Below are 21,887 nucleotides of genomic sequence, written 5' to 3' on the forward strand. Positions count from 1 at the left end.
GAGCAATGTGAGCAACATTATCACGGTGAGTGTTGAGCTCAAACATTGGGCATGAATGTAATGTTTGTCATTGTGGATTCTTTGTGAGATTAGTTTTTTGATGAGTATCTTTACAAAAAATGTGACAATTAAGTATACATACATGCAGTTCAGGTATGTAAAATAAATAAGCATGTATCGTTTTGGACATTGTTTCAAAAGTATTGTACGGCATGACACTTGTCATTTCGAATTTTCGCCGCTTCCAACACAGATATTCAAGTTCCAGCTACAATTTTATCTCTCTTTCATGACATAGGTTACTTAATTTTCATTCCGTGCTCTACAAATCCAAGACAGCTGACAAGTGTAAAACACGCAACATAAAATCCTCACTACAACTACAGTAGTTAACACAAACCTCCCTCCACAGAGTCTATCAATGTCGACAGCCTTCTGCTACAGCCTCCTCCACGTAGCTCAATTCTTTTTTATCTCTCTTTCATGAAAGACACCCTACATACCTTACGTAATATTCATTCCTTGCTCTACAAATCCAAAACACTCACAAGTGTAAAACATGCAACACAAAATCTTCACAACTAACATGCACTGTTTGTGTGCAATAAAGAGTATTTTATCTTTATCTTTTTCAACCTCCCTCCACAGAGTCTATCAATGTCTTCAGCCTTCTGCTACAGCCTGCTCCACGTGGCTCGATTTTTTTCTTATCTCTTTTCTTAATTTTCTTTCATTCCTTGCTCTACAAACCCAAGCCAACTCACAAGTGTAAAACATGCAACAGAAAGAGCCCCCCCTTATCCGAACGGAGAGTAATTTTTACGATGAATAAAAATATTTGACTTTACAACATTAAATCTCTATCCACAGAGTCTATCAATGTCTTCAGCCTTCTGCTACAGCCTACTTCACGTGGCTCGCTACGAGGCGGTGGGCACGGGGGCTCGCTGGGCCGACATATGGAAGTCCCCTGATGGAGAGGACAATATGACGATAGCCTCCATGGTGGTCATGATGCTGGTGGACGCGGGATTGTATGTGCTGGTTGGCTGGCTGGTGGATCGGTTCTTTGGTGAGGCGTCTTCTTCAGCTAATAAGTCAACTTTAAGTAGCCAATAGTACTCGGAAAGGAGCAATAATAGTGGCATTTTTCATTAGGAAGGTCTAGAATTAGAGCCCTGCACCAGAGAGAATACACATAAATAGGTCTCTAAAATAGGTCTCAGGACTCTCATCCAAACATTGAAAATACTTATCGTATTTATCTGTCTTAATAAGTCCTTGATCCACTCTTACACTTTACGCTTGTCTTTTATTTGTATCCACTCATAATATCCTCTTCAACCCCAACGATTATCAGTCTTCAGCAAAAGCCCTATTTGCCTTCATAATCATCAAAATCCCTCATTTCGCAGGCCCGAAAACCCTGCAAAGCAACATAACGAAATGCACAACCACAGACGAGAAGGCCGGAGTCAGTATCGTGAACATCAGCAAGAGCTACGGCTCGCGGCTCGCGCTAGACAATGTCAGTGTGGAGCTGCAACGTGGTCAGGTCACTGCGTTGCTGGGTCACAATGGTGCTGGGAAGACTACCCTCATGTAAGATAATAATAATTGTGAAATGTTTTCTTATGTAGATTGTATGTCTTCTGTAATTTTTATCTATACACTATACAGTAAGAACTATGTCTTCTTTAGTAAGTTCTACCTCTTTTCCTATATGTATGTGTCGTCTTCTGCAAGCTGTAGATCTTTTGTAAGGTCAATTCTTTAAGTTATTATATCATCATCAGTAATACCCCAATAACGTCTTTGCTGACTTCTCAAACTTATATCAACATTTATTGCGAACATAAAACGTTCCAAGCCCTTCCTTTCTCTACTAACACAAAACATCCTCCACAGAAAAATAATAACGGGCATGCTGAAGCCCACAAAGGGCCACGTAGTAATCCGTTCCCTGGCAGCGGAGAGCGGCAGCACACAGCTCGGCGTGTGTCCGCAGACGGACGTGCTGTTTGACAACTTGAATGCGGAGGAGCATTTGACTTTGTACGCGCAGTTACATAGCGGGTTGAGTAGTGAGGAGGTTAGGGGGGAGGTTGAGAGGTTAGTAGCGGTGTTTATGTATAATTTATAAAATTTAAGTGCGATTACGCATTGATTTTAGTGATATGGCCAAGCGTGTATAGCTCTGAAATTCAATAAGTGACGTAATGAATTAAATACAATTCCATTTTTTCTTCAAGTACACTTTCTTCAAAAAGAATTATAAATCATAAAAATACTAGGAACGATTACTTACCAAAGTAAACTTTCTTCAAAATATACGATGCTTTTCTGCATCAAGTTCTAATACACTCATGTTTGTTTTGGCATGTGCTCCTATATACTACCATATTTGACTTCTATGTGTACTCTCAACCACATTTACTCATTTGTTTCACCCCTGCAGCATGCTATCAATCCTGTCGTTCAAGAAGCTGTCGCACAAGCCGGCGTGGGCGCTCTCCGGCGGGCTGCGGCGGCGGCTGTGCGTGGCGCTCGCCTTCATAGCCAAGCCCCCGCTCGTCATCCTCGACGAGCCTAGTGCCGGAGTAGACCCCCCGCATCGACGGTTTGTCTCTAGCTATATGTGTAAATGCAATGTGTTTGATGTAAATGAGAAATAATTAGGGACTAAGGATTGAGCCTTGGGGGACTCCAAAGTTTATTGTCACATTGTTGTATCTTTACTTTTTCATTTCACGCGGCACATTGTGTACCTGGATAGACGGTACTACCTACATTGTTTTTTTTGGTATTGGTGAATTTCGATACTTTTTCCGTTGCGGTTTCCTAAGGATTGATTTGCCTCCACAGAGACATCTGGGACCTGATAGTAAAGTTAAAAGAGGACCGCACGGTGCTGCTGACCACACACCACCTGGACGAGGCCGAGTTGTTAAGTGATCAGGTTGTCATCATGCACAAGGTAAGTTATATTTATCTTTCATCTTCATCTTATACATCTCTTTCTTAATACTTAATTTTATTGCAGCTGATTTAATTTATATGACATAAATTTATGAAGGGTATAATAGCGGCACTGTCTACTGCAAGCTATACAGGCCTAACTATATTAGCGAAAAGCTGTTTGATAATCTTCCAAAGGTTCTTGGACAGTGTCTTATTTGCTAATCATTTTTGTTATTGTTATTTTACCCGAAATGAACGGCGTTTTTGCTTTTGTTTTCAAAAGCCTTGAAGTACACCTTCTTTAAATGTTCGTAGATCGTAAGCGGTACCACCGTCACTGCCAACTTCCACTCTATAACTGCCTTCATTTCCATTTTGCTTCTTTATCCACTCGTGTAATAATAACTTCTATCCTTAACCCCACAGGGCCAAATCCACACAGTGGGCTCACCGCTCGAAATCAAGCGAAGCATGGGCAACGGCTACACTCTATCTGTCATCTACCCCACGGTGCCTGAAGACTCCTGGCCCGAAGACGGCATGGAGGGCCACGCCAAGGCTCTGTTCTCTGCCGTGAAGGAAGTGGTTAAGAATGCTCAGCTGGTGGATATGAGTGATAAGGAGGTGGAGATTAATTTGCCGTTCTTTGACGTTGACGGGCTTAATAATGAGTGAGTATGAGAAATATTTATAATGTGAAGTGCCTATCTTATGGGGACTAAACGTTATATATACCTGCACGCATATTTTTGTTTAAGTATCCAAAAAAATCTCCCAATTTAAATGGTAGACTTTATTCTTATTGTAATAATGTTCAAGCTGGCATATCTTATTGAAAGAAATAAATGAAAGAGATAAATTCGTATTCGATTCTCTGTCTCATTTAAATAGGGGTGTCATAACTCTATAATTTTTACATGCACTTACAGATGCCGTACGGCCACCCACGGCTACCCAACAAAAAGTTTAACTTACTTGTCTGTCGAATCTCTCTATTTAATTTTACATGCTGCCATGCTGCTTATATCTAGCAGTTTTACAAAAAACACCTCATTCACTAACCAATCTTCCCACAGTTTCCTAGCCCTATCCCTGGCCCTGGAGTCCCGTCAACCCTCGCTGGGCTTCTCCCGCTTCACGCTGGACTGCAGCAGCCTCGAGCAGGTGCTGTTCAACATCTGCAGCCGCGCGGGGGGCGAGGGGGGCGAGGGGGGCGAGGGGAGAGGGGAGGGGAGGTACGGGACCGTGTCGTCCAGTGGGAGTGATGGTGAGAGTACTTTCGTTGTTATTACATATATTATGTAATTGATCCTCTTATGCGGCAAAACAGTTAAAATATTCCATTTGAAGTATTCGATAACTCCATGTGATACTTCAGCCTCTACCTGGCCATATAGCACGGGGCGCTGTTAAGACGCGACAAAAGTTCTCCGTCGCGCTCGCTCTTGAGACTACGCGATGCAAGTGAGCGCGATGCAAAACTCTTGTCACGTCTTAAATGCGCCCCGTACTAACTCTGTAAAAACGCAATCAAACATACAGACCGTAAATCAGTAGAAAATTTGGAGGAAACATACATCCGCCAAGAGGGGTTTTGTCATAATCTACAAGCTTGGCAGGTGGGCTGCAGAATCACAAAATCTATGCCAATGTTTGACACGTCCGAAATTCAAACTCAAAGCCTTCGGTACAAGAGGCAGCTTTGGCATCCGTTCTTTAAAACTTAACTCCACTTGTTTATTCCAGACACCCCTACCCAAACGGCGTCTACATCCAGCATCAAGAACGACAAGGTTCCATTAGTGCCCAACGAGGGGGCGCTGAGGGGCACACACTACGAACAGTTCAAGGCTCTGTTGTATAAGAGATTCATACATTACACTAGGAATAGGTGAGTGAAGTATAAGTAGCGTTAATGAAGAAACATTTAAGCTGCCATTTTGTATTTGTGTCTTTATTGAGGCCGCTTATTCCTTATGTCGTATTTTGTACCATATTATATGGATATTTATTGTGGTTTTAGAAACAAAAATTATACTTACTTAAGTGTCAATGTACAGTGCTCCAAAATTGATAATGCACATAGAAATCTTTGACAGATCGGTTGTTTTCGATTATGTGACACATGATATTGACTCCTATTTATTTCGAACAAGGTGCAAAATGCAAGTGTTTTTTTATGGCTCTTACGATTCAATGATTCGGGTTTGAAGATCTGCATGTGCATTATTAATTTTGGACAAGTGTAAATTGTTAGCATGTTGTATAGGATTACGAGGACGCAAGCGTCGCTTCGCCTTAAAATTATCTTATTCAAGGTACCCAGTTATCCAAGATGCTAGCTTTCATGAAAATCCGTTCAGTAGTTTTACGTCAAAGAGGACATCAATTAGTAAGAATACTCAAGCATTACCTTCATTCCTATACAGATTGTTGCAAAAAGGGTTTAATAAGCCGAAACCTACGTAAACAGCATTTAGCATATTATATCTAAGCCCGAAAATTTAATCAGAATGTCTAAATTCGCGAATTAGATTTCGGTTTAGTGTACCCCTTTTGCAACACCCTGTATAGGTAATCATTCTTTATAAAATCCTAACCTCCTAACCTAACCTCAATTTTCCATTCCAGATGGCTGCTCTTCCTTCTGCTAGTGCTGCCATCTCTCTTCGTTACCATCGCGATGGCCTTCTCCATGATCCGCCCGCCCGCCGACCACGAGGTGGCGCTGAGACTCAGCCCCGACCTCTACCAGGGCTCCACGCAGTTTGTCGTGTAAGTACCGTCGTGTGAAAATAGATGGCGTTGTTTACTAATGGAAAATAAATAATGAATAGACAGTTAATAGAAGTAAGTTTTAAGCTTTCAGCATTTTTTTAAAAATCTATACGTACGTGACGACATCTTTTTTTTATCTAAATTATTGTTTATACAAATAAAAAATCTGTAGATTAGAAGTTGTTTACAGTGATGGGTTGAGTCACTCTGTTATATGTTTTATAATTAGAACGACCGATAGAATAAAATTAGTTATGTAGATTGCAAACAGACTAACTGACCTTAGGTCAAATGAAATGCATAATTTTCTAGTTAAAGATCAATGACTTAGGTAATTTATTGTAAGTAAATAAAATACACTGATCGGAAATAAATGTGAAGTGTTTCTTGTTAGGAATAGTGCACTGGTGTTATAACTGCTGTTATGGATTTTCTTCATGTCACTTCTATTATGCCACATAATACACTTGTCCTACACAATCTAGTTCTGAATAATCTTAAGGCTCTCCTTCCACACTTTATCAACTAACTCATCAGTCACTACACTGGATACTTTTTCAGGTTTACAGTCTCTGTAATAACCGCCTGTGGCATTCACTAACTCTGGAGCGACACAAAGGTGAATAGTCGTCTGAGCACCTTCTTTTGCAGTCTTAAATACCAAAGTTATGATCTTCAGCACTATATCTCTGTACACATCTGGCAATCGCTTGAATATATCAGTTTTGACCACTCCCGGGTGTAAGACATTCGCTGTAACTCCATTTGTAAGATGCTTAGCCAATGCTTTAGCCCAGAGCACATTGCATAGTTTGCTGTTAGCATACCTAGTCCAGTAGCCTTTAGTTTTAAGTCCTTTTAAATCTTCAACGTTGAGTCTCGCCATAACATGTGCGTAGGAAGACACAATGACTATGCGGCTAGGTGAGGATGCCTTTAGTTTGTCTAGTAGAAGATTGGTTAGTAAGAATGGTCCGAAGTAGTTCACTTGCATGACAGTGTCGATGCCATCTTCAGTCGGTTTCTTCTTGACTCCCGCGCAGCCTGCGTTGTTGACTAGAATATCAAGCCTTTCTTCAGTTTCGTTGAAATCTTTCGCGAACCGTCTTATGCTTTCAAACTTTGACAAATCTAATTGTTTAAATTTCACTTTAGAATTCTGTGTCGAGTTGATTATGTCTGTGACTGCGTCTTCGGATTTCTTGACATCTCGACAAGCTATTATAACTTTAGCCCCTCGCTTGGCTAAGTCTCTAGCAGTTTCCAGACCTATTCCGGAGTTTCCTCCAGTGACTACCACAGTCCTTCCCTTCAGATCACGCTTGCACACGCACACACCCTTAACTGGCTCATAAAAAAACCTGTAACCTAGAATTAAGGCTACAAGCAGGAGTACTAGGAAGAAGAATAGTTTCAAAGCAATAGACACGATCCAAGATATTATAGTTAGCAGCAACATGGCTAGTGTGGACGCGACGAGTAGTGTGGAATGACTGGTGCATCGAGAAACAATTGTATGGTAATTAATGCAAGTACATAAAGTTGTGGTAAATAGTTGTGTAAATAAACACTGTATTGTATGGGTAGATGACTTCAGTTAAATGTTCAGACGTTGAAGTCATAATTTTGGTATGCATGTGCTACTTTTTTAATGTTTGCAGTTAACTTTTTTATGACCTTGATAGAAACATTAGGACTTAGGCGGAAGTCCCAATTTTCGCATATTATTGATTTGAACTAAATACCTAATCAAGACTACAATATGTACCTGACCGGGAATCAAACGCAGTACCTATTTCAAAATATCCACCGGTCTGACCATTACGCCACCCGGTTGTCATCATAGCAAACAATTATTCTCACGCATAGCTAATTAGTTACAACTTAGTTAACTAGTACCTAGAGCTTATGCAATTACAATCATTAGTCAGACATCTCATCTTGTCTGCTGAGATTACGGAAGAACACACTTTAGGTATTTAAGTACTTGTACATTTCGCGATTAACTACATAATGGGTCCCATAATGAAAGTGATACTTATTGTTATTGGTTATAATATTTAGATTTCATTAATAAAATGATACCTAATTAAACCTATTTTCAGGCCGGAGCCTACAATATACTCTTCAGACATCGACCCGAGCTACGCGGAGAGAGTCATGAAGATCATAGAGGACAGCAAGATGACCCACCACTGGACTGAAACGGTAAAAGTCTATTAGAAATCCAATTTATATATACATAGATACCGATAAGGAGGTTGTTTGCTTTAAGAACCTAACCATTGTCTTTAGTGAAACAGAGTAAACGTTAGCAGATAGCCACTAGTATTGGTGCAGCGACGCTCCGAAAAAAATAAATGGTTCCTGCTTTACATTAGCAAATACTTTGGGGTGTAACAAAACTTCCTCAAAAAAGCTAGGTCCCTACACATATTTCACAAATTCACTCTAGCATATTTTACACACACCACATCTGCTTCCCTATCTCTCTAAATCCATAACGACAAACATCACACTCCTACAGGACACCCCGCAATGCACATGTACGGACGTGCGACAGGAGTGCACATATAGCGAGCCCCCGGGCGCGCCGCCCGCCATGGTGGTGCTACCCAATGTGACCACGGCTAATGAGTGGCTGGTCGCTACCCAAGAGCAGTATATACAGAAGAGGTGAGTTTTTCAGATGTTATTTAAAGAATTAGGGATGCCTGGAATAAGTATTAAGTAAAACAGTGAGCTGAAATGCTTGCTACATGGTTTTAGATGTTATCGTAAAGTGAGGGAAGGCAGTGGCTTAGAGAGGCACTAGACCAGAAAAGCACGCGTACTACAATCCTACTACTAAACTTGGGTAAAGGGCCACAAAATGTAACTGTACAACTAATCTTTCGCACTTAGACGCCTGGATCAATTTAGCTTAAAATAATAATATTATTATCTTCTTTTTCATTAAGTTACCTTCATGATATTAGCCAGTACCAGAACGAATTAGCCAGTACAGTACCCGTTTCGCTTTCATACTAACCACATTTCCAATCCTAACTAATATTATAAATGCGAAAGTAACTGTGTCTGTCTGTCTGTTACTCTTTCACGCCAAAATTACTGAACGGATTTAAATGAAATTTGGTATACATATGGTCTAGACCCTGAGAAAGAACATAGGCTACTTTTTATCCCGGAATTCCCACGGGAAAACTTTTTAAGGCAAAGCGAAGCTCGCGGGAACTGCTAGTTAGAAATATTTTTAAAAACTTCATGAACTTATCAACTTTTCTCCCCAGATACGCGGGCTACTCCGCCGCACTGACCAACAACCAGACAGTCTTCACGGCGTGGTACAACAACAAGGGAGCTCACGCGCTGCCGGCGGCGCTGAGCGGGGTCAGCGGGGCGCGGATGCGGGGGGCGGGGGGCGCGGGGGCCGCCATAGAGACCTCCTCGCACCCGCTGCAGATCTCGCAAGAGCAGCTCAGCCGGTCCACTCTGTGAGTTGTTGTTGTCTATTCTTTGTAGGTTATATTTGAGATGTTGGGCGCTTGGAGTAGTGAAATGATTAACGCGTCGTGTATAACTGTAGTAAACTCTCTTTATTCAGTAAAATAGTAACATATTTATTAATAGTAAAGTCTAGTTTGGCTATCATTAAATAGAAGGTATGCGACTTGTGACGTATGTTGTTTAGAGATAGTATTACAAATATTTATGGAATGCATTGTACTACGTCACATGCTACAATATTGTTAGTGATTGTTAGGCAGTGTTTTAACCGCCTGTATGAAAAAGGGGACCTAAATTAAATTTTTATTGTGTTCCATTGTAGAATTAAAATGTTGTTTTGTTCTTTTGTACAAAGATGTGTGGCAGGTAGCTATATTCACCCTATGATTGATACGTTATGTTAAGAATAATACCTCGTTATGAGCTAAGATTTATCCATTCTGCGATCTAAAAGATCTAATAGGAACATCCATAAGTGAGGTAAATCTTTTTCACCCCTGTGTTTCTACGCTGAAGTCATAGTACCTACAGTACAGTACAAACATTAGGTACTTACCATTATAATTTGCGACCATACCTTTCCATTTCCATAGATTTTACCACAAAATTTAAAACCTCCCCTTTCCCCCTCAAAGTCAAATGTTTTGCATCGTATAAGATTTTTTTTTGATGAACGTAAATTTTTACTACCTCCCCTTTCCCCCCCGTAGTCTCCAACACGTGGCTGACGCCGGCATAGCTGGCATGTTACTCCTCGCCTACTCCCTGATCCCGGCCGGGGCTGCCATATACCTGGTGCGGGAGAGGACCCGGCGCGAGCAGCGGCTGCAGCTGCTGTGTGGGACCAGCCCCGCCGTGTACTGGGCCAGCGCCGCGCTGTGGGACCAGCTGGTGAGTGGACCATCACCATGTACCTGGGACCAGCTGGTGAGTGGACCATCATCATGTACCTGGTCTGTGTGGGACCAGCTGGTGAGTGGACCATCATCATGTACCCATGCGGGACCAGCTGGTGAGTGGACCATCATCATGTACCTGTGTGGGACCAGCTGGTGAGTGGACCATCATCATGTACCTGTGTGGGACCAGCTGGTGAGTGGACCATCGTCATGTACCTGTGTGGGACCAGCTGGTGAGTGGACCATCATCATGTACCTGTGTGGGACCAGCTGGTGAGTGGACCATCATCTGAAAAGGAAACGCGGAGAAGTGGGAGTCAATAAAATAAACTGTAAGGCTCTAAAACGCCTTGGATAAAGGACCTTGGAACGAGACCTAACTCAGGGATGTAAACCTTTACCGATAACTCTCTTCCTACATTGAATTATAAATTGAAATGCCTAGTGAAGATTGACGAATGGGGGCACCTCGAGTAACTGGCGCATGTTAACGCATGACCGGCCAGACAGGCTGAAAGATACCATTTAACTAAGATAAGTAATAATCTAAGAGGTACTGAAGAAGTCCTACCTACCGTATACGCACGTATATTTTCGTTTAGACATATTGTAGTTATATTGGTATTATGCTAATAAAACATTTATTTCATATTTCAGATAATAGTGCTAAACATCTGCATCACCGCCTGTGTGTTGCTGTTGTTCGGCTTCCCAGTGTTCGTGTGGCGCGACAACCTCGCCGCCATCTGTCTACTACTCTTCATGTTTGGGTGAGAATCTCGGCACCGATCACGAGTGCTGTCAACTTATAGCGTACCTAATCACACCTAGAATCCTCAAAGAACTGCCTAGAAGATGTGTTGTATTCCTCGCATGTCTATTCAATGCTATCTTTAGAACTCACCATGTACCGAGTATTTGGAAGGTATCTCAAATCATACTAGTTCACGAAAATGGGAAGCCCGCCGACAGAGTCGACTCTTATCGCCCAATCAGCCTGACGCCGATACTATCAAAGTTGTGGGAAACAATTCTCCTTCATCGCCTTTCATCTACCTTGGCTAAGGAAAACATTATCCCAGAACACCAATTTGAATTCCGAAAAATGCACGCCACAATTGAACAAGTCCACAGAGTATACAACGCGGTTCGGTAATGCTTCGAGAAGAAGGAATACTGCTCTGCTGCATTCATTGACATTCAACAAGCATTTGACAGAGTTTGGCACAAAGGTCTCTTGTACAAAATCAAGACACTCTTACCTCACTCATTCTATACTATCTTATCATCATACCTCAGTAACAGACTATTTCAAGTCAAACAAAAAGAAGCAAGATCAAGCCTCTATGAATGTAAGGCAGGTGTCCCACAGGAATCAGTCTTGGGCCCAGTTCTCTACAACATCTTCACCTCGGACATGCCCCAGACTCCGAGAGTAACTATAGCCACATATGCTGATGACGCGGCATTCCTATCCTGTGATCGTGAACCCGAAATTGCATCGCTAAATCTGCAACTCCAGCTGGACCAAACAAACATTTGGCTTAAGAAATGGCGCATAAAGGCAAGTGCCCAAAAATCAAACCACATAACGTTCACACTCAACAGAAGGGACTGCCCTGGTGTCAGATTGGGCGATGCTACTTTGCCCCACTCCAACTCTGTGAAATACCTTGGATTCCACTTGGACAGACGATTAACCTGGAGCAATCACATAAAAAAGAGGGATGAACTGAACTTAAAATTCAAGAACTTATACTGGCTGCTGGCTCGACGGTCTGTTCTTTCAGTTGACAACAAACTTCTCATATATAACAGCATCCTGAAACCAATATGGACTTATGGGATTCCTCTATCAGCTGCCAAATCTAACATAATGTGCTTACAAAGGGCTCAAAACAATGTCCTAAAAGCCATATGTAACCCACCTCGGTTTATAAAAACAAGTGAAGTTCACGATTACCTGGGGGTACCGACAGTACAGGAAGAAATAGCTTCATATAAAATGAAATACAAGCTCCGACTGGCAAATCATCCCAACTCACTAGCTTCTAATTTGCTAGACCCATCTAACCTGACTCACAGGCTCAAGAGAGCAAATGTGCTGCATTCCTAAAGGGGTACTTTGACAATGGTCAGATATCTCTGAACGTCAATGATCTTTCCACAAATCTGATAAAAGTCTGGCGACTGATGGCAAATGCAACAAGAAAAAAAAAGAAAAAAAAACACATAGCGTAATTTGATAGCAATTTGTATGACAAGTGACAAGCGACTATGTTGGTGCTTTTCTTTTCACATAACTATGTTTGTGTAGTATCGTACAACGATAGCGTGTTGCCGTTTAGCCCCTGATAGACACAGGGCTTTATGTAGTTGCTAACTTAGCTGTCAGAAGTAAATTACTACTTGCGCATGGATCGAGTGACTGTTCGGATTTTGGGTCAGGGTTTCTTCTACAGATACTACCTAAAAGAGGGACGCATTCAAAATGTGATCTTTTATTTGTATTAAAAAGTTTTTGTCTACTCTACTTGCAATGTAAAAATAGAAAATCCGAACGCTCTCGAACAGCAACAGCTAATCAGCTAAAGCGGATCAATATGCTATATTTTCACAAAACATACGAAGCGTTAAACCCCTTGTTGGCCGTGAAATCAGACACAGTAAAAACCTAGTGAGCCTCGCACACTTTTGGGAACTCTTTTTGTCTGGCTAAACTCTTCTCCACTAACCCTGACCCTCCTCCCCCCAGTCTCGCCTGCAACGCTCTGATCCACGTGTCGCAGCGTCTGTTCTCGGACGCGAGCCTGGCCAACATGGTGCTGTTCTGCGGGAACGCCTTCCTCGGCCTCAGCGGGCTCGCCATACTGCTCATACTGGATATTATATCTGAGTCTGAGGTAATATTTAATACTTTACTTCTGAAATTAAAACGGTGGTATATAGGTATTTATCCTCATCATCATCGCTGACATATCCCGTAATCGTGTAACTACTGCTGAACACAGGTCTTCGACAAGGAGCCGAAAGGGGGTGACTTGGGGGTCATTCTCAACGACCATTGTTGTACGAGGATTGAAACTTCACGAAAAAAAAACCATAGAAAAAGACATCTTAATGTCGTGACTGAGGTCACCTTAAAAGGGCCAGCTAAAAACCAACGCTGTCACCTTATTGTCCATAGCACATGCTGATCTGATGCTGTGGCAGTGTGTGTATCAATAAACATTTCTTCATCTTTATCTAATATCCCCCAGGCCACGGACAACGCGCGCTGGACGCTGCACAAGATATTCCTGCTGTCCCCTCAGTTTGCCCTCGGGGACGCGCTCGTCGAGATCGCCAAGAACACCATACAGGCCACCGTGAGTGTTTAATACATTATTTTATTAAATAGATGTAGATAATTGTAGTGCACTCACGGGCAATGAAAAGGTTCCACTGAGAAAAGCACCAAATTACTCCTAAACGGAAAAAGCTAGCTTAATGACGCCTTCTGCAACATTGTAGTGCATTTAGAGCATCAGAATATCACCAAATAAAAAAGGTAATATTTTGAATGAAAATTTTAAATGAAATTTTTGAAAAAATTACATAATAGAGGTACATACAAATAGTGCCCTCACCTTGTGCGAGCGTTAGATCACTTAGTATTACTTGATTGTGCGTTAGTAAGTGCCCTTTTTATAAAAAAATTATCCCACCTCAGATCTAAATTACTAAGTATACCTAAACCTAACATAATTTTTCCATCCATATCCTCCAGGTGCTGGCCCGATTCGGCATGGACACATACGCGAGTCCCCTGTGGGACCCCCTCCTGTCCTACCACTTCACGGCGCTCGCGTTACTCACGATAGTACTCACTGCGTTCAACTTAGCACTGGAGTACGATTGCTTTGAGGGGATTATTAGGTGAGTACAAATTGTAAAGTGATGAAAAATCTGTCAGCGTCTTTTGCCGGACATTGCAGCCATAACATTGGCAACGTTACTTATATTACACGTTACTTTACCAATTCACCGAAGATATTTATTGCGGCAAAGAGCGCTCCGAATCTTCTAATAACATTCGCTCATAAACGCACCAACCAAACCGAAGATGGTCTCAAGATTCTCAAGTAGACTTAAACGCTAGGGCAAGATAGGTACGAAGTAGACTTAGGTACTTACCTTACCTTATTTTTTAACCCTTACAACTCTTCACCACCAACTCCAGTTTCCACGATTCTTATTCCCCCACCCCCCTCTCTCCTTGCAGTCGTTTCCGCCCCCCCTACTCGCCCCCCACTGGCCCGCTGTCGGCGGCGGCGGCGGCGGAGCGCAGTCGTGTGGCGCGATTAAACGTGGCTCGGCCGAGCGGCGTCAGGACTATACAGAATATTAATGCTGGTATGTACCGCACTGTCACAGTACAGTCTAGTAAGTAAGTAACTATTTAGTTAGGTATCGATTTTACAAATTATGGGATGGTTAGTGCCAAAAATATACTTAAGTAATTTAAGAAATGTTTTCACTAAAACTTTGTAGATACGATAATCATAATTTTAATTTTTATTTATTTTGCTTTTGGCTGTAACGTGTTTCGTTTTGGACTATCTACACAGGGTATTGCAAAAAATGTATAGTAAGCCGAAAGAGGGTGACTCAGGGTCATTCTCCACAACTTTTGTCCTTCGAATATTGGAGCTTGAGCCAAACTTTCGTCTTATAGTACAACTTTTGCAACACCCCTAATATTTAGTATGTTACACCTCCAATACCTACAACTAACTCTTCCCAACCAGGATTCGAACCCGACGAGAAGCTATCGAAACCACCTTCATCAGCCGGCGACGACGTGGCGTACTGCGTGGGCCTAGCGCGGGTATATAACGCGGACGACAGGCCCGCGCTGGCGGATCTTACACTCGGCATACCGAAGGGACAGGTGCGATATTATAGTTTGAGGAGCTGTGGCTGTATGACGAACATTTTGTCAGTTTTCGATAGGTAATTTCGACGAGCGGTTCAGTGCAATCTGTATGAACGTAATAAAACGCACACGAGTACAGATTCAAGTTAACCGAATATACATAATTACCTGTCGGCAGTACCTTTGTACAGTAAATTTCATCATACGGCCTCTGGATTGTGGTTTATCAGCGTGGTGAAAGGATGGTGAAGAAAGCATCAGTCGCTGACTGCTCAGGGTGCCTCGAACGTGTGTAAAGCTCAGTTGGTATGTAATTAATACTGCAATAATTTTGTGGTTATGATAACCCATGTTCTTTAACAAGCCATTTTCATTTTCTTACCTACCGTGACATATTCACCTTCTAACCCTACCTCTCTCTCCAGTGCACAGCCCTCCTAGGAGAGAACGGCGCAGGCAAATCAACAACCTTCTCCCTGCTGACCGGGGAGATACGCGCCTCGGCCGGGCAGGTCTACCTCCACGGCCGCCCCGTGACACCCAGGGACCTCTGCTCCGGAGTTATCAGTAAGTTGTAATATAAGTTTAACGTGTCTGTGTATCTGTCTGTGGTAACATAGATCCCAAATGGCTGGATCGTTTTTCAATTTGCTTTTTTAGGGTGATAGGTAATGTTACCCTGAGTGTTTTAGCCTTATATTACCGAAATCGGCTTAGCCGTTCAAAAGTTATGCGACTTTTAGTGTTGAATGTCGGGCGTTTTTAACGTTGGTTAGGGTATACAAGTATACTCGAGCTGCTGACCGGGGAGATACGCGCCTCGGCCGGGCAGATCTACCTCCACGGCCGCCCCGTGAAGCCCAGGGATCTGTGCTCGGGAGTTATCAGTGAGTTTCTTACGAGAAGAGACGGCTGTTATATGTTTAACGTGTCTGTGCGACTGTTTATCTGCCTGTGGTAGTAGAGCTCCCAAACAGATGGCCCGATTTTCGGTTTACTTTTTAGGGTGACAGGCAATGTTACTCTGAGTGTTTTAGCCTTATTAGGTCCTTACATATGAAATTGGCATTTTCTATAGGAGGAACATAAAGTAGTTTTTTTTTAAATGAAATATATTAAATTAATCAAAGCATGTACCATTGCTATGTATGCACTTTTGCCATCTCATAGGTAGTTCATTGATCCCCTTACTAAAAAAACCATTCGGGCGGGAATCAATAAAATCTTTGAAGGCGGTTTGGACTGCCCCATCGGAGTTGAATTTTTTTCCTTGCAAGTAGTTATCCAAATTGCGAAAAAAATGGTAATCTGTTGGAGCAAGGTCCGGAGAGTACGGTGGATGTCTAAGACATTCTAATTGAAGCTCCTCTAATTTGGTAGCCGTCTGTTGTGCAGTGTGTGGTCTAGCGTTGTCCTGAAGCAGCAGTTGCCTAGAGCGATTGACCAGCCTCGGTTGTTTAGCAGCTAGCTTTTCCATCATGGTTTGCAGTTGCTGACAATAGATATCTGCCGTAATCGTCTGGCCAGATTTAAGAAAGCTGTAGTGAACGACACCGGCACTAGTCCACCAAACACTTACAAGCAACTTTTTTTTAGTCAATTTTCGCTTAGGGCAGGATTTGGCTGGTTCGCCAGGGTTCAGCCATTGCGACGAGCGCTTCCGATTATCGTAGAGGATCTACTTTTCATCACAGGTAATGATTCGATTTAAAATTCCTTCATTATTGTGCCGGTTGAGTAACGTAACGCAGCAGTCGACGCGCGTTTGTCGGTTTGCTTCACTCAATTCATGAGGTACCCACCTTTCAAGCTTTTTCACCTTCCCAATTTGCTTCAAGTGGATTAGAATAGTTTCATCACTAACACCGGAGCCTGCAGCTAACTCGGACGTGGTTTGCGATGGATCCGCTTCCACAATAGCCTTCAATTCTTCATTATCAATTTTGGTCTCCGGCCGTCCACGAGGCTTGTTCTGCAGGTCGAAATTTCCAGAACGAAAACGTTGGAACCAAAAACGCACTGTGTTTTCTTTTGCGACACCGTCACCATACACATCATTAATCCTTCGAGCCGTTTCTGCAGCACTGGTGCCACGGTGGAACTCATACTCGTAAATAACGCGATATTTCAAGTTTTCCATTTTGTAAACAGAGTGACACAAAGAAAAAAACAAAAGAAGAAAAAACAAATGAATTAGGGGGTTTGAAACACAAATGCATGAGTAAATAGCTGTATGAATTTGAATTTGGAATTCCTAACCATAAAGGTAATATTTGAGATCAAAGTGGCCAGTACGACAAAACGCCAATTTCATATGTAAGGACCTAATATTTTACCGAAATTTGCTTAGCCGTTCAAAAGGTATGCGACTTTTAGTGTAGAATGTGCTTTACAGCAAAAAAGCAGCTACCTACTTATTCAAATAATTTCTGCCTAATCGGGGTTTTAAAATAATAATTATTTTTCCAGGCTACTGTCCTCAGAGCGACGCTCTGGACCCGTTACTGACCGTCTATCAGACGTTGCGGTTTTACTGCAAGCTGCGAGGCATCACCAATGAGAGAGAGGTGAGAGCTTCACTACATCTAGAGATTCTAGAGGTTTACTAGGCACCACATGAGTTAACTTATTCGCAAAACATAGTCGTACGTTGTAGGTTACCTCGAATGTGTGGGCTAAACCCTGCGAGGCCATTGGCGCGTCCTATGCTGCTCGCCCACTATTGGACGCTGCTCGTCCTCCGTGTGCGATTTCTCTCTAAATAAAGTAACAGTATCAAAATGGCGGCCATTACGAAGAATACCACGAGTCCGTCAGGCATTTTTATACTGTCATTTTTATATTCTCTAATTACAGACTTTTACATATTACATTTTCTCAAAACCCAAACTATAACCACCCCAAACCCTTCCACCCACAGGTGATCCCGCGCACAGTAGACATGTTCTCACTATCCAAGTACACACACGCTCTGGCCGGCGTGCTCAGCGGAGGCAACAAGAGGAAGCTGAGCGCCGCCGTCGCCTTCATGGGCCGCGCGCCGCTCGTGCTGCTCGACGAGCCCACCAGGTACCTAATGAGGACTGCTTCTGTAGATATTTTTTCTCGAATTTTCTGAATTCGTAACGTAAAACTTGTTCAGAATCTGAGGGTATAGGGTAAGCCGAAGAAGTGACTCCTTTCGGCTATATTTGGAAACACCCTGAGTTTTTTTTGCCTCTATACCTAACTAGTTACTTATTTGTTTTATGTGGAAAACAAACATTTTATCCAATTAAACTTGATAGCCGATGTTTGGTGAGGTAGTTAGGAGCATGCGATTGGTCAAACACAATCAATCAATCACAGTGGTATAATATCAAAATGAGGGCGTGGTGCGGGTCTGAAATTGTTGCCTGTATTACAAAATGACAACGATACCTACATTGGTTAAAATTTTGGCCAAATGTTAAATTATCTGGACCTACTTTTATTATACACTCAAGAGCAATGCAATAGTTCCAGTGACAATAGCAACAAATTACGTCTAAACGGAAAACGCTAAAGAAGGTCTAAGGTGTATTTAATTACAGATTAAGCATTTTGACCGCCGTCGCATGCGGACGCAGATTTAGTTAATTGTTTATGAATTATTTTATCTGATTCATGTATCAGCATTTCTTTTAACTGTGTCAAGAGTGAGTTACAAACATGGACTAGTGAACTTTGTACCAACATGTCGAACGCGGAAGCGAGCCCGTTCAACCGCAGTTCCAGGACTTCCCGGAGCCCCCCTCCCGCCTCTCCCTGCACGGGGGACCATCAGCATAAGGAAGAAAAACCCGCACCGCCTGTGATAGAAGTTATTTCGACACCTGAGATTCAAAAATGGATGGCCCATATAGAAAGTTGTCTAAATGAGGTCTGCATTATCTCTACTGAAGGAAAACTTAATTCGGACCAGAAGTTACGAATAGCCACCCTCTGCCGTAAGATTGGTGCTGGGACCTGGGAAGTAATTTAACTTGTATATTCCCCCCACAGCGGCATGGACCCCGGCTCCCGAGCCCTCATCACGCGGGTGATACGGCTCTCTTCCTCGTGGGGCCGCAGCGTGCTACTCAGTACACATGCGCTGCAAGACGCGGGCCGTGTCGCCGCGCGCGCCGCCGTGCTGCGCCGGGGGCGGCTGGAGGCGCTGTTGGATGTCGCTACTGAGTATGTTGTTAATAGCTTTGGCTGAATGTCTTTATTCTTTAACCCATAATGAATTCATATAAATGTATTGTCAATAGAGATGTGACTTCGGGACGCAAACCTTAACTGGGCAAAATGAATATGGATCCTAGTATCCTACATCGTTTTGAACTGGATTGAGAGAGGTGCGAAAAAGTAGATAAGGTAGAAACGTTGAAATAGCGACGCCCTAATAAGACTAAGGATCATGAGTATCATGATACATGCTAGAATGCACTATCTGTTAAAATAGATTTTAAAAGAAGTAGCTTTTTCTTACTAACCGACAGCAAAATACTATCTTACTAGATACTAATCCCCACAAACTATTCCAGGTTAAACGCCGGCTACGTAGTAACGATGCGGTCCCGCGACGTGGCCGCCGCGGGGCGCGCGCTCCGGGACCGGATCCCCCGCGCGAGGGTCGACGGCAGTCGGGTTCATCTACCCGCTACTAGCACGGGTGAGTCGCACACTCGTCACTTGTAGGAGTGAATGAAGTGCATGCCGAATGATGAACGCGTGGAATGGGTGAAACTGTGATTTGATCGATGCATTATTTGTTGGAGGTGTTAGTTCCCTTACTTTGCATTCTTTTTTTGTCCATATAAATAAAAATGAATACATAATTGCTTTCTGTAAAACCCTATTAATTTCTGTGTCATCGTAGCTAGTAAACGGATAGACCAATCCAAATGTTTTTGATTTTTTATTGAAGAGTTGATTCTGTAGAGGGTGTTTTTTAATCAAAATAACCCATTTGCCTTATTCATAACCATTTTTGCCTTAGATACAAGGGGGATCATTACAAAAGTAGCCGTGACCAATATTCCCCATCTATTTATTTATTTATACTTTTATTGCACAATCCGCAGTGGACGGCAAAGAAGTTCCCTCTCGTCTGTCGGACGTGCTGCTGGCGCTGGCGCAGCTGCAGGCGGCCGGCCTCGTGGACGACTACACGCTCAACCAGACGCAGCTTGAGGAGGTAAGGATATGATTATCTACAAATAAGGACATGGAAGATATAGTGGTTTGGGAGTTAAGTAGTTATGGATATTCATCTGCCCGCATTTTTAAGCCGGCCAGTCCATCACAGCGGAGCGGGCTGGCAGAACAGTGTGCAAGGTGAAAATCAACAAATAAAATTGCATGAGAGGAGTTTTTATGCTATTTCATTGGTCGATTGCATTGCTCCACAAGCAGCCGTATAGGTGATAAAAACGCGACTGTAGACCGGTCTAGGACCTACCTAATAGATATGGCATATATTCATCCCTATTTCATCAAAGTAGACACATGCGAGCTGTCCGACGCTGCAAAAATGTTTTTATGTAATATATCAGTTATTAGTATTTAGTTAACCTAGTAGGAAAACTATTCCCAACTACAATAATTTATCTATCTTCCCCACAGACGTTCCTAAACTTCACCGACCGCAAAGACCGAGCCACGGAACACGCGGACCCTTCCCCGCTCATGATGAGGAGAAACAGCGAGGAGCTGAGCAGCGTCACCTCACTATGAGAACTATTTAACTAAATACAACGCCAAAAACGAACTTTATAAAGCCTTAGTAGGTATAAAAAAATATATTGTTCGGAGAAATAGAAAGTTAAGGTCCTGTTTCACTATGTCTTTACAAGATATGCTGTCACTGTCTAAAATATAATGCAGAGGGTGACAGCATGTCTTTTATCCCACAGTTAGCCATTATCCAGACAGTGTTAAACAGGCCCAAAGGCTGCATTTCCACCAGAGATGCTAGTAAAACGGAATACAATCATGCATCATCTAGTGGATGACATCTACTATCTTCTGGAAGAAATGCAGTCTCAGAAACACGTAAAAAATTGTCCTCTGGTGCTAGCTATAAATGGCGAATAAATGCCATTTCTACTTACGAAAATAGTTATTACATACTCGTTGATAATTAAAAGAAACATTTTGTGCGTTTTTAGATTTTTGATTCACTTTTAAACTTGCCATGATGCGGCCATGACTTAAACTGATAGAATATATAATTACAGGTTTTAAAATAACTATGTATTATTTTATGTACTTACTTAGAGATAAGATAGGTGTTCCAATTCACCGGAATTAAAACAGAGTGAATCTCCTTCGTTACCGTTTTATATACTGTAATGTAAACAAAGCTCAAGGTTTTACTAGAACAACCTTAAGTAATATAATTACCGTTCGTGACATATTTATGTCTTCCACTTTATTTTAATGAAAGATACCAGTAGATGAATAAAGTATTAGTAAATTATATTCTTTCATCATCTTTAACTATAATATGATGAAGTGTGTATATCAAATGAACAGGTACTTAATTATAGTGCAATTTTTACGATATTTAAGAACGAATACTATTAGGTTTTTCATACAGGATGCTTTTAGTAGTCTTGTTATGAAATATTGACATTTTAGTTTTAATATTTTAGAACGGATTTTAGAGCTCCACTAACTATATGTGGTCTGTGATATTACTATTGATATTTTAATGTTTTAGGTTAAGTTTGAATAAAATACTAAGAATGGTTTATGGAATGGTCTGTTTATTATTAACCTTATACCTATGAGATCCCATTAGATTTAAATATAGT

At 42.0% G+C, this 21,887-nt stretch overlaps 2 protein-coding genes across 2 annotated transcripts in view; one reads left to right on the plus strand and one right to left on the minus strand.

Annotated features, from left to right (window-relative positions):
- LOC105393393 overlaps positions 1 to 21,831 on the plus strand; it is a 92,372-nt gene extending 70,541 nt beyond the window's left edge. Inside the window, exons 48-73 of the mRNA XM_048625518.1 lie at positions 871 to 1,072; positions 1,416 to 1,602; positions 1,909 to 2,112; positions 2,459 to 2,620; positions 2,866 to 2,977; positions 3,388 to 3,632; positions 4,038 to 4,228; positions 4,708 to 4,852; positions 5,593 to 5,736; positions 7,845 to 7,947; positions 8,267 to 8,415; positions 9,030 to 9,233; positions 9,957 to 10,137; positions 10,803 to 10,915; positions 12,901 to 13,048; positions 13,406 to 13,513; positions 13,915 to 14,063; positions 14,410 to 14,540; positions 14,936 to 15,078; positions 15,489 to 15,630; positions 17,533 to 17,630; positions 17,984 to 18,132; positions 19,087 to 19,260; positions 19,614 to 19,741; positions 20,154 to 20,266; positions 20,695 to 21,831. Of these exons, the coding sequence (XP_048481475.1) occupies positions 871 to 1,072; positions 1,416 to 1,602; positions 1,909 to 2,112; positions 2,459 to 2,620; positions 2,866 to 2,977; positions 3,388 to 3,632; positions 4,038 to 4,228; positions 4,708 to 4,852; positions 5,593 to 5,736; positions 7,845 to 7,947; positions 8,267 to 8,415; positions 9,030 to 9,233; positions 9,957 to 10,137; positions 10,803 to 10,915; positions 12,901 to 13,048; positions 13,406 to 13,513; positions 13,915 to 14,063; positions 14,410 to 14,540; positions 14,936 to 15,078; positions 15,489 to 15,630; positions 17,533 to 17,630; positions 17,984 to 18,132; positions 19,087 to 19,260; positions 19,614 to 19,741; positions 20,154 to 20,266; positions 20,695 to 20,805 (3,936 nt within the window). The 3' untranslated portion in view covers positions 20,806 to 21,831. The remainder of the gene's footprint in view (positions 1 to 870; positions 1,073 to 1,415; positions 1,603 to 1,908; positions 2,113 to 2,458; positions 2,621 to 2,865; positions 2,978 to 3,387; positions 3,633 to 4,037; positions 4,229 to 4,707; positions 4,853 to 5,592; positions 5,737 to 7,844; positions 7,948 to 8,266; positions 8,416 to 9,029; positions 9,234 to 9,956; positions 10,138 to 10,802; positions 10,916 to 12,900; positions 13,049 to 13,405; positions 13,514 to 13,914; positions 14,064 to 14,409; positions 14,541 to 14,935; positions 15,079 to 15,488; positions 15,631 to 17,532; positions 17,631 to 17,983; positions 18,133 to 19,086; positions 19,261 to 19,613; positions 19,742 to 20,153; positions 20,267 to 20,694) is intronic.
- Positions 6,160 to 7,218, minus strand: LOC105392103 (retinol dehydrogenase 12). The gene has a single exon (XM_038120603.2). The coding sequence runs from the start codon at positions 7,196 to 7,198 to the stop codon at positions 6,221 to 6,223; it is 978 nt and encodes a 325-aa protein (XP_037976531.2). The 5' UTR covers positions 7,199 to 7,218; the 3' UTR covers positions 6,160 to 6,220.
- Positions 21,832 to 21,887: the final 56 nt, after the last annotated feature.

This window comes from Plutella xylostella, chromosome 14 (genome assembly GCF_932276165.1).
Source record: "Plutella xylostella chromosome 14, ilPluXylo3.1, whole genome shotgun sequence".
Taxonomy (NCBI): Eukaryota; Metazoa; Arthropoda; class Insecta; order Lepidoptera; family Plutellidae; genus Plutella; species Plutella xylostella.